The sequence below is a fragment of the Zeus faber genome, assembly GCF_960531495.2.
Source record: "Zeus faber genome assembly, chromosome: 16".
Lineage (NCBI taxonomy): Eukaryota > Metazoa > Chordata > Actinopteri > Zeiformes > Zeidae > Zeus > Zeus faber.
The window spans coordinates 10,915,368-10,928,374 of record NC_137202.1 but is presented as its reverse complement, the minus strand read 5'-3'; the positions used below and the strand labels follow the sequence as shown (position 1 = coordinate 10,928,374).

Below are 13,007 nucleotides of genomic sequence, written 5' to 3'. Positions count from 1 at the left end.
ATTCAACTTGTACTCCAATATTCTAGTAACACTCCTTTCTTTTTTTCTCACGTTCTTTAAATTTGTGCCATAGAAAGCCACTAAAAAGTACAACGCTCACACCCTTCCTGCTGATTCCAACCAGTAGATGGCGCCGAGTCACACTATACTATGCGTAATCCCGACTATCTGTAATCGTGATTTAATCACGTTTGTAAAGCCATTTGGAGAGATGGATGTGTTTCATTAGCAGAACAGCCATTTATTTAATTGCTCATAAAAACACCAGCAACTCTCTAATAACTCTGCTGGGGACCCTACACAACCACGTGATCACCACCACCATGTCCAACACCACTGGCCGAGGTCAGGCCCGGGCGGGTTCACCTGTTTTATTTCATCCCAAACTATCGGCAAAAACTCTTGCAGAGCCAGAGGAAGGTGTCGCACGTTCCCTGCGCCGGAGGAGATGCTGCGCGACCACGTGACCGCCGCGGTCCTGATGCTGCTGTCACCGGGCCCGGCCGCCGCGCAGCGATGGGAGGTTCGGCTCTTTCCCTGAGAGTCGGTTCGGGAACGAGTCACCTGGTAAAAACGACGTTCGATCACTCCGGCTCCGGTCGGTGTTGACTCACGTCGAAATGATCCATCGAGGCGGCGGGGGGGTGGGGGGGGGGGGGGGGACGAAACGGCGGATCCCCGCAGCATCGTTCGGCCTCGTTCCCTCGGAATGACCGCGAGCGAGACGGACGAACGGCTCCTTTGGCGGGGTGACTCCCCACGCCCGACTCGTTTCACAGACCTGTTCGCGACGGACGAATCGTTCGCCGGCTTCTCGTCACCGGCGCCGGGCGCTCATTGGCGCTCGTCTCGTCCGGGGCTCGGAAATCCCCGTCCACAGCCATTTAAACGAGCTCCGCCGAAAAGGAACTTCACCCGCGGCGAGGCAGCATTATGTAGGTGGAGGCAGAGGGCGGAGGAGCGGCGTTCTCGATGGGAAACCTGGTGGGAAGCTGGCGCTACAAGGAGCCCAGCACAGTGGAGGAATGCGACTCGACGTGGGGGTCGGACTCCGAGAGCGACGACCAGGCGGCGGAGGAGGACAGCGGCGCCTCCGAAGCGGTCAGCCCGGCCGAGGGGGTGCGATGCGCGGCTGAGCCCGGCGACATGTCCCCGCAGGTACAAGGATGAATTTAGACATGATATGTGATGAGGCTGTTGAAACCATAATAACGCAGGATGGAGAAACTGTTTTTATTCTATTCTATTCTATTCTATTCTATTCTATTCTATTCTGTTTTGTAGATTATATATTATGTTTTATTATAAGGAACATCCATGTGCACTGTGTCACAGCATAATCATTTATTGATTATGACTAGTGATTATTTTACATTTACATTTATTCATTTTCTTTCCCCTGTTTCCCATGTTTTTGCACCTTTCCAAGGTAGAATTTAGACTATTATTTGATTTTTAACATTACAATCATTGTAGTCTGTAGTGTAAATAAACTTAATAAATGACAAAGAAACTGCTATATTGGATAAAGGTGTATAAGGTGTGTGTCTGTACATATAATAAAGGTTGAAGGGTCATCTATTAATACTTGGGCTGGCAACGCCAGGAGACCACATTGTCTTTATGAAGCGAGACCCATGCAGCTTTTGGTCAAAACCAGATCCAGTTTTCCTATGCACAGAGAGAAGGTACTTTTTGTTGCATGGCCACTATCAAATCTGTTTCAGTTAATTTTTTTTGTAACAGTCGTTGCCACTATTTGACCTTCTTGGCATGGGAATGCACCTAATAGGCATTTGATATCCATTTGGTATCGGCCCAAAATTAAGTTTCGGTATCGTAGAAAATCCACATTGAGGCCTATCAGCGTACACCAAATGCGTGAGAAGTTGAAAAAAAAAGTGAAATGAAATACTTTCTTTCTTTCTTTCTTTCTTTCTTTCTTTCTTTTCCCAGCTGACGGGGTCCCCAGAGTTTCTTCCAAAGATGAAGAGGAGTTTTTACGCCGCCAGGGATCTTTACAAATACCGGCACTGCTACCCGGTACACACACACATACACACACACACACACACACACACACACACACACACACACACACACATATGCACACACACACACATGCACACACACACACACACACACACTCACACAGACATACACACGCACCCACGCACGCTCAGTCACTCACTCACTCACTCAGTCACTCACTCACTCACTCGCTCACTGTCTCTCAAACAACTCACTCCCCTGCTTGGAGACTGTGCTGCTACTGTCACCCATTCCTTTCCACATGATCTACACACCCACACGCTCACACACTGGTGATGTGTTTTTGTTTTTTTTGTAGAACTACAAAGAGTCCCGGCAGTCCAATGAGTACCGTAACCTGCGTTTTTACCTGAACAAGATCCCTCTCATACCAGATGGTAAGTGCAAGCGCACGCACACACGCACGCACGTACGCACAGACCCACACATCTGCAAAAGTGTGTGTGGACTCTCTTAACCAAATGGAGTGATATTGGTTTTGGGATCTGTGAGTTTTGATTAGCTAAAGGACATGTTTGACTTGGACATACCGGCGGATTAGGGATAAGTCCAGTGTTTACACATATGCCTGTGCCCTCTCTGTCACACACACACACACACACACACACACACACACACACACACACACACACACACACACACACACACACACACACACACACAGACACACAGACACACACACACACACACACACACACACACACACACACATGCACACTGAAATGCTTGTATTGAAAGGGCCCGTGTTTTTTCTCTGGTAGGCATCTACGTGGAGGAGATACTCACTGAGTGGAGGGGAGACTATGACAAACTGGAGCACAATCATAACTACATCCAGTGGTAAGACTCTACTTCATCTATCTATCTGTCTGTGTATCTATCTATCTATCTATCTGTCTATCTCTCTGTCTATCTCTCTATCTATCATTCTATCTATCTGTCTGTCTGTCTGTTGGTCTGTCTGTCTGTCTGATCAACTTTCCTTATATGCTTCTTCCTCATATCACACATCTGCATTCTGCAATCCCTTCAACCTAATGCAGTACCTCTCTCTTCTCCCATCTCTCTCTTTCTTTCTGTCTCTATCGCTATCTATTTCTCTCCACGGTTGTCACTCTAATGGTTTGAGCTCCATATGCACGATGGCAATTGGCAGCCGTCCTAGGAACACTGAAAGAGTGTGGAGACAAGTGGAATAGACTCCTCAACAGTGAGACTGACAAAGATTGAGAGACGAAGAACGTAGATAGTCAAACAGGGATTTGTGCAGATGGAGTTGGAGCGAGAAGCTGGAAGCTATCTCACTTACATGTCCTGTGCGTCCCTGTGTCTGTGTGTGTGTGTATGTGTGTGTGTGTGTGTGTGTGTGTGTGTGTGTGTTGTATCACAGGCTTTTCCCCTTAAGAGAACAAGGGCTCAACTTCTACGCACAAGAACTGACTCAGGATGAGATCAAAGTAAGACAGAATCACACTCATACACACACAAACGCATGCACGCATGCACTGAGACACATAAGCGGCTTTCACACATGCACTGAAAACCTGAAATTATTTGGACATTACCAGGATGAGCATGTACTGTATGTGTGAATGCGAATGTCCAAATTATTTGACCTGGGCTTTACCCAGCCAGCAAGCTAGTACAAAGTCTGGGTAATGTTCAATTTAGCCCATGTGTGAACAGAGCAGGTGATTGTCCGGATCATTCACAGCAGGCGAGTGGGCGTGTCGCCTGCTGATGGCGTCTTTATCATGCGACAGTTATTTACCTTCATGCAGATCTTCCTGCACCGAGCCTAGCTGCTGCGTACTCCTTTCTTTATTATTACTTTCCACTCTCTCGTTTATATTGTGGATACGTCCAATTACATGTACTATCAATGCAAAAAGAGCCCAACTACTGATAAGTCTGTTGCCTCGTCCGCCATCTTGGTTTGCTGTAAAACTCTGCAGTGTCATTGCGTCACTTACTGCCTCCTGCGCACTCTATCCAGGCTCCATCCCTCGTTTAAACCAAACAGATTATTTCCAGGTAGTGTAAACGCGTCTGACGTGGATAAGAAAAGTTTTTTTGCGACGTGTGAAAGGAAACTCCGGACAATGTCCGGATAAGCAGGTGCGGTCATTATCTGGACATTGTCCGGAGTGCATGTGTGAAAGAAGCTATACAGACGGAAACATTTTCAGAACCTTAGCTGCCCTTGGTCGTTGTGATGCTCTTGAAAATGTAATTCTGCCCTGCTCCGTGTCCGCCGTTTGTTGCCAGGAATTCCAAAGCACTCGGGAAGCCAAGCGGAGATTCCTAGCGGCCTACTGCCTTATGCTGGATTTCTATGGCGTCAAGCTTCTGGATAAAAGTGGGAACGTTGCTCGTGCTCCCAACTGGCAGCAGCGCTTCCAGCACCTCAATGTGTAAGTGGCTTTCAAACACACACACACACACACACACACGCTCAGAAACCCTGCTATTAATGCTGCCGGGGTTTTTGAAGATGTTTTTTGCTCTTCATTTTACATTACATTTCACACCCGCAATACTTTGGTTTTTCAGAGCTATATTTCCTACCAGTATGAATTCACACAGTTATAAGTGTGTGCAATACCTCCAACAGCAGTCATTTAGCACCTTTTTCATGAAGATAAAGAAGCATTGAATATTTTTCCACACTGATACAGAAGGATAATACAGTTTTGACATAGGCAGGTAAGTTATCTATACCTATGTTGGTGTATGTCTATCTTTCTTACAGGTGTCTATCTAACTTACCTTTGTGTAATTATTCGCCATTTTCGATAAAAAATACGAGAGCTCCTACTATGCCATGAGCTGCCTCAAGACAGCTCCACTAAATAAAGCTGGAAGCCCTTTTAAACCAACCAAGCCTCAACTTGGCACTGACAGGCTGTGATTGGGCGACTCGGGCACCCATCATAAGGCCCGCCCCCCGGTATATATACTGGGTCACCGCCTGTCATACTTCCTCCGGCCTAGAAAGAGCTCTCATTCTTCGTTTGTAAAACCAGGGTTGTAGCACAACCCAAATGTTTTACTTCATTTCAAACTCAAGTTCTTACTATGCCATATTGTATACCCTCAACCGAAAATCGAGTTAAGAACCGATTTGTCCTATGCAAGCACCCAAAGGCAGAGCCATAGAACCCAGGGTCCGGGTAGTCGATTCCAAGGACCAACTGGCTGATGTGACCTCAAACCCTAATTCAAGCGTATAAAAATCGAATCATAGGGTGCGGAGGTGAAATAACAGAGAAAAAGCTGGTCGGACTGGTGCACGGCGCACGTGCGTTCCACATAGACCAATAGTGCCCGGACAGGGCACAGAGTATGCAGCCTCCTCTGTCCCAAAGGGAGGAGGAGAAAACAAAGGGCGATTAATCGTGGTCGATTTGAATCCCTCTTTTATGTTCTTGGGCTGAAAAGCCGGTTTAGATAAAGCAAGACCGTGAGTCCGGATCGAGACCCAAGTACATAGTGCGCAGGGCTGGAACCAGAGCGCTCTTTTTCCAATTCACCAGAAAACCCAGGCTGTGGAGATGGTCGAGCAGCGCCCTCAGGTGGGAGTGTGCTCACTCCTTGGACCCCGTTATTATCAGGAGATCGTCCAGATGTGACAGAACCTTTATTCCCTGGGTGCGCAAAGGGGGCAATAGCTGCCTGCACAGAAATAGTGAATACTTTGAGGGCCGGACAGAGTCCAAATGAGAGAACACAAAACTCGTATGACCTGTCCTGTCCTAGTTATGAACCTTAGATATTTCCTGTGACTTTCCACAATTTGTGTGAAAGTACAGTAATCATCTTTCAAATCCACCGGCGTGAACCAGTCTCCCCGTCAGATAGATTTTAACAGGTCACTGTGTGTTGACATTCAAAGCGGGAGCTTTCTCAATGTTTTGTCTAAAATTCTCAGATGCAGAATTTGTCTCAGAGAAGAGCCATCTTTTTTTGGAATCAGGAAATATCTGCTGAAAAAGGCTCACTTTTCACTACCAGGTAACTGGCGTTCTTCTCCGGCAAAGACTGAATTTCCTGTTCCAGAAGGACGTTGAGTCCAAGACTTCCGTTTATGTGACTCCAGCGAACGCTGGTGGAGGAAGGGCAAACTGCAGCGCATAGCCGTTTAAAATCCTCCTCTCGAGCCAGGGAGAAACTGTGCATACGTGTCTCCTTACGCTCACACAAGCGGAGAGGCATGCTCTGGTTTCTGCGATTCCGATTGCTTCCGCAATGAGTCGGGGTTCTGCAGGGGCTCACGACACGGGGTTTGCCAAAAGGATCCCCAGCTTCGCCACAGCCCGCTCCAGGTGGTACAGCAGCTCATGGTGAAAAGGCCCCTGGGATGGTTTGTGAGTTGCACATTGTGCATCCTCACCTGGCTCTTCTCCTTCCCCTTCCTTCTCCAACACGGAGCCCCACTGGGCTGCGTGGAAGTCCCACAACTCCTGGTGCGTGGCTAATTCCTCCTGATCCACCTGACAGGGATGCTAAGGGAGATCAAGAGAGGCAGGGGAGCGTGGCCTTCAAAGGCCCGAGGACGGGAAAGCTATTTCCCCAAGATACTCATAGTTATTTTGGCAGTACGGGGGGCGACTAGGAAGGGTTTCGAAGATGTCGGCCTGATGGCGGATGACTTCCAGTTGCAGACTTGAGCAGTTGGCGCAAAAGAACGGGTCCGACCGGGTTGCTTCTGTGTGTGCATGGCCGAGACAGCCGACGCACAACGGGTATCCCTGCTGGTCATGTGCGCGCCGCAGCCCACACATAATTGTTTACTTTCTTTCTTTCCGTAATAGAGGGCTTGCTTCCAACAGCGGAGAGCTGAACAAGCAAAGAGGAAGTATGACAGGCAGTGACCCAGTATATATACTGGGGGGCAGGCCTTACGATGGGTGCTCGAGTGGCCCAATCACAACTTGTCAAGGCCAAGTTGAGACTTGGTTGGTTTAAAGGGGCCTTCAGCTTTATTCAATGGAGCTGTCCGGAGAAAGCTTAAAGCATAATAAGAACTCAAGTTTGATATGAAGTAAAACTGCAACCAGCCTTTATATGGCACAAAATATTCAGACACATTCAACTTCACTGTTAACTGACAATAGATAAAAAAATCATATTTGCAAAGTAGTAAGAATTCTACTCTCTCACATTTGCAGCTTCTCAAAAAACTTTGCTTCACTTTGGTTTGATTGAATTTAAGTGGCCTTGTCATTGTTTTGACATTGGACCTGATGATTTTGCAAATTGGCAAAGCAAACACCAAGCACCATCTGTGTGCTGCCACTTTCCAAATGGCTGTAATGTTCATTAAAGAAGCATTATCAGAAACATTATTCCCCCCAGTTCCAATAGTGGAATAGGAAGCCCAGAATTGGCCAAAAGTGACATAATTAAGTCTGATAATGTCATGCTATCCCTGCCAATCCAAGCCAAGGTTGCTTGCGCTCCCTGTGCCATGCATTACAATAATCTAAAGAACACGTGATTAGGTGAACTAACTTTGAGTGACCTTCCTCACCAGATGCAAAAGCTTATATTGAATAGCATCTCCACCCCCACCCCTACACCCACCCTCATCCTTCCATCCCCTCCGTCTCGCAGATCGCAGCACAACTACTTGCGGATCACACGCATCCTGAAGTCGCTGGGGGAGCTGGGCTACGAGGCCTTCAAGGCACCCCTGGTGCATCTGCTCCTGGAGGAGTCGCTGTGCCAATCTACCTTGCCCAACATGAAGCACAGCGCCCTGGAGTACTACGTCTACACCATCCGCCTGCCGTCCGCCCGCAGGCGCCTTCTCCGTTACGCACAGCAACACTACCGGCCGGCCCACGCCTTCCTGTGGGGGCCGCCGGCCAAGCAGCGCGGTGCAGGAGGCACCAGCAGCAGCGGTAGTAGTAGCAGCAGTAGTAGTAGTAGCAGCTGTGGTGGTGCTGGGAGTAGTGGGATCAGAGCGCCTGCTCCAACACCTGAGCAACAGAGGAAGATGGAGGAGACCGTCGTTGGGGGGGTAACCGGCATCGCAATCTTTTCTCGTGGAAACTCTGTCACATGTCTCGACCATGGGGGAGCCGGTGGCCTCAGCGGTTTGGAGTTTGTGGGCAGTGGCGACGTGGAAAGGGGTCAGAGGAATGACTACAGCGAGATGGTTCCTCTGTGAGGTGCGTGGGGACAGGAGGGGGCGCGTGTCCATCTGCCGAGCCAAGATAAAAACCAATAACGAGAAAAGAATCATCGAAAGCAAAAACACATCGGAAGCAATGCATCTCAACCGGGAAGAGTTAACCTCCCACCAGCCACACCAGAAGCCGTTGTCTGGACTACTGGGCTACTGGAATCAATTAATCTTGGCTATCGAACATTCTTACAAGTTGTTGCTTCCTTGCAGAACCAACCTTTGGGTGCAGACCATCTCATGTTAATGCCAAGATCCTTCACCATCCACAAACTACGTGAAAGCCCTGTCCTATCCAAGCATTATAGACCATGTGCAGAAGTGCAGCGAGAGCAGCTGGACTTAACCCGGGCTAGCGTTTAAAAAGCAGGCTGGAAAAGATGGTGTCGAGGCCGGATGTTTCTTTTTTAATGAAAGCAATACACTTGAAAATCCATCTTTTGAAATTTGAACTTTTAATCTCTGTTTATAGTAGGGCTAGTTGGTGCGCAAACCAGTCGTCCAAACCCGACGCTGCGCTTTCCCATTATTGTAAATGACTGCACAGATCACTCTGGAGCCACGAAGAATAACGTTCAACACTGAGTTGTGTTTCACCGAGCCCCAGCAACTGGATTAGCATGGGTGCGCACGTTGTCACTCAGTGTGAACCTTCAACGAGACAGCTAGAGGAAGCGGACGGTATGTATGTCGTGTGTTGCACCTCTTGACTATTTTTTGTCTTCCTGTTCAAAGGAACATTGTCTCTTCACACGGATGATTGTTGGAGCACACCCTTCTATTACCTTCGAAACAGTTTAAAGCGTTTGTCAGTGTTTTGTCCAACCTGACTTTCCGTCGCAGTCGCTGTCCGTCGCCAGTCGCTTTCGATAAAGAAGTAACATCAACAAAGTCTTGGTGAGAAACTTCCCAAACTTTTTTATTTTTTTTTTATTGGCGGGAAGGTATATTCAGTGATATGCATATTGTTGTGCCCAAGACCTGTCAAGGCGAAACCTGGCCAAGAGCGAGCCGAGTTCAAGTCAAGTCCATGTCCAAGTCAACGCCAAACTCAAACGCTTTTGAGTCTAGACTCAAGATCAACGGGTTTGAACACCCTGGGATTTACTGGTCCACCACAACTCTGCATTGGACTGGTGTCCTACCAACCCGGACGTGTAGTGATCGAGTGGCTCGATGGCTGTGATGTGGCCCATCGACCCCCGTGTGCTGTGGAAGGGATGACTTTCACTGTCACATCCCTCTCTGTGACTTGGGTGCCTCAGATATACCGTCCACGAGCCGAGGAAAGTACGTTTTCCTCCACGCCGGCGGGATTTGTCATCGAAGCTCATTAATCCCTTGCCATTTCATCTTCCAGAGGTCTTTGGGAGGCGTCCTAGCAGTTATTTTGAGTAGCATCCTACATACGCAGTTACACCATCGATAGCCTTTTCAGGTGTAGGCAACTAGGTTCAGCTGAATTCCAACTCCTCAGTAGCAACAACAGAGTTTGGTTTTGGATAAAATAATGTGTCGTTTGAGCCATTAACATGTTGTTGTTGCTGGTTTAATCGCCGTTCTATGAAAATATAAGCCATGCAATGTGCAAGACAGAGAGGTGATCCATGCTGTTCTGAAATTAGATCTGTCTGAACATTGCTCCGTAGCCAAGTCTATCTGACATAATTGTAAAATTAACTTTTCAGGTAAATGAAGTGATAACATGAGCTCAAGTAGCTTCAGCATAGTGTTTTAATATAGTGTTTATGGGAACGGGTGGGCGTGCGTGCTTGTATGTAAGTTCTTAAGTGCCTCTTTTGTATTTTTTATTGTCTGTATGCAGTAAAGGGTATTTCAGATTCCATTTGCTTTCCGTACGGTCTTTATTTTAGTCATATAATATAACAGCATATTAACATAACAGTGCATAATAGTAACATAATAGTGCAAGTATAAAAGGAGTCAAAACATGTAATCAATGAAATTAGTTTTTAATTCGTGGAAAAGTATGAAACTTTGTGCTCTGTTAAGCGGAAACAAAATCATTGGTTAGATAAAGATTATGCAAGTTCTACCGATATTTATTGTAAACACAGCTGTGTCGATTATTGGATCATTGTATACAATCTATTGTCCAATTGCCACCATTCATTTTCCAGTTACAGCTATATACTGTATTTGCCTCTACTCTCTACTGTAGCACACCCAAATGTGAAATTTATGTGATAAATGCTAACAACTTTGTTCATAATAAATGTATTTTTTCCCCAACTCATCATTATAACCAAAAGTTGCACTAAAACATAGACTTGTATGAAGTGTTATATACTGTAATTGCAACACGTGTAGACATTCAGGTTGGCTCGCGTCTGATTGCGTTTAACTGTTTTTATTCGAGTGTGAGGTGCGGAGAGATCACATTTTGTACAAAAACAAAGAGTATTGTAGTTTTTTGCTTGGAAACTATTTAAGATACATATAGAGGGGAGGGGGAGGGAGGGGTAGCTCTACACACACAAACTCATACACACACACACACACACACACACACATACACACACACACACACATCAAGCACCCGTAATGTATCTCGGCCTCTCTGTCACTCTGTGCCACTCAATGTGATTTGCGGAGCAGGTATTTGGGGAGGATGTGTAAGTGATATGACAGTTGTCAACTGTACCCGACAACGTATTCTGAGCGCCGTCTCAATCTCACACAGCTTACACATCTTTTTCTCTCTCAGAGACACAACACACAAGCACACAGGACGGGAATGTTCATTTTGTGTTGTTTTTCCCAAGTCCGAAACATAGTGTGTGTATGCTTCAACGATTAGTTTATATGAGCATTTCGGACTCAAAAGGCTGCCGGTTACCTCCTCTCTTTAACTGTGTACCTTTTTCCACCTCTCCCCCCTTTAGAGAGGAGCGTCTTCCTGTTACGTAGTGGTACCACAGGCTTAACCATTTCAAAGTCTCGCTGAAGGACAAACGTAGAGTTTTTCATCTGATGTATTTGGTGAAGAATCACTCCGTGACTGGAAGTATGAAAGTTTGAAAGGTCTCTTTAGATGCCGGGCAGCTCAAAGCGACCTTTCGAGATTAACAGCCGAGTTGACAGAGTGACTTCTTTAATGTGTTTTTGTGCTTTAAAGTGGCACTTTTTATATCGTTCACTTAAAGTGGTAATCCCTTATTATTTTGTACAAAAAACATCTTATTTGATAAGTTTTAGGCTTTTACTTTTTAAGAAAAAGCCATTCTATGTATTTGCATTATACTGTACATGTCCTTCTCTATATGCTGTTTCCATTGTTGGTGGGTCCGCCTTTCTTGCCAAGAATGATTTACCAGCGAGGCTAGTTATGGTCAGTTAACTGTCGATATGGATGAACATTCACAAGTTCACATGTTCTGGAATTGACGTAACAACGTTTGGGTCAGTTTGGATTGGACGCTGTCTTGCGTTGCTTAAGTCAAGGAGATGCTCACATTTGTCTTAATGATATTATATCGATGCTTTGTAAATAACATTGTGAATCATGAATAATTAAAAAGACAATTTCATGAGCAATTCTGAAAAGGTCGAAATCTTTTTGTCCCACCTGTGATTGAAACGTTGAAGAGACGGGAGAAGCAATGTTGTGTAATGGAAAAGCTTCGAGTCCACACTTCATGGAGTCCCCATTAAAGGAAACATTCTCACTGTACGAGGTCAAAGGAAAAAAAGGCGATCTGACGCTTTCAACTAACCTCTGAAAATGGAAATGTCATTAACGCGTGGAAATTAATTTGCCTTCCATTTCTGTTCCACTCGCCTACATTCTGCCCTTCTGACCCACTTCAAGCTCCAGGAGTCAGAGAATTAGGCTTGGGTTTGTCATTAAAATAAAACCGGATTAAGTTGCTTATAGTGCACATTTTCTGGAGATAATGCAGATGGAAGTTAATGCGTATGTAATTAAAATAATGTGATAATGCCCTTTAATACACCATGTATGAACAAGAATGAACGGAGGCTGGAATTTATGGGAGGCCATTGCAGAACATTCTTTGGAATTCTAAAAAACAAAACATGGAATTCAATACAGATTTCCTTCTGGGATGCTCGTGTGGGCGTCCTCTAGAAAGGCCTGACAACATCGAGAAGAAAAATAGATCAAAATTTCATGAAATCAATGTTTTCTTAGCTCAGCAAGCTCGGGTTGTTTTTTTACACAGTCGTTATATTATTGATTTATCCAAATCACATTTGCTGCAGCTATAGCAATTGTGTACGGATGATGTTGACACGGTGTGGGCTGCAAGCTTTTCACTTTTTATTTCTACTTGAATCCATTATTTATACAGGGTGAAAATGTTGCTGCGAGCGCTCTTTAGCAGGTAGGCCTGGTTTTGTTTTGACAGGCACGAGCAGGAACACGATGTCAGACTTGGCAGAGAGAAGGTTTAACACTCATTTGCAGAAACACAGCGCGGCTAATTACATAGGAAAATATCAAATTCTATAAAGGGAAAAATACACCGGTTGAGTCAGTTATCAATTTATCTTGATTATATCCATACATCTGCCCCATAACGCTGCAACTAAACCTGTGCTCCTTGGTGCACTGCTATATTTGATATAATTCAAGGAGCAGAGTTTAAATTCTGACCTTAAATGATGCTGGTCCCACAATAAAACAAAGATTGATTTACTGAGATCAGCGGCTTGCACGAACCAATTCAGTGGCAGGGTTAAAATCTGAATAAGGGCACTTTTCAGAGGTGGAAGGAGGTTC

At 45.8% G+C, this 13,007-nt stretch overlaps 1 protein-coding gene across 1 annotated transcript; it reads left to right on the top strand.

Annotated features, from left to right (window-relative positions):
* Positions 1-972: 972 nt before the first annotated feature.
* Positions 973-8,227, top strand: ogfrl1 (opioid growth factor receptor-like 1; the record flags this gene model as incomplete). Its single annotated transcript, XM_080017064.1, has 7 exons — positions 973-1,158; positions 1,957-2,043; positions 2,351-2,429; positions 2,814-2,892; positions 3,443-3,509; positions 4,321-4,466; positions 7,669-8,227. 7 exons carry the CDS (start codon positions 973-975, stop codon positions 8,225-8,227), a joined length of 1,203 nt encoding a protein of 400 aa, XP_079873190.1.
* Positions 8,228-13,007: the final 4,780 nt, after the last annotated feature.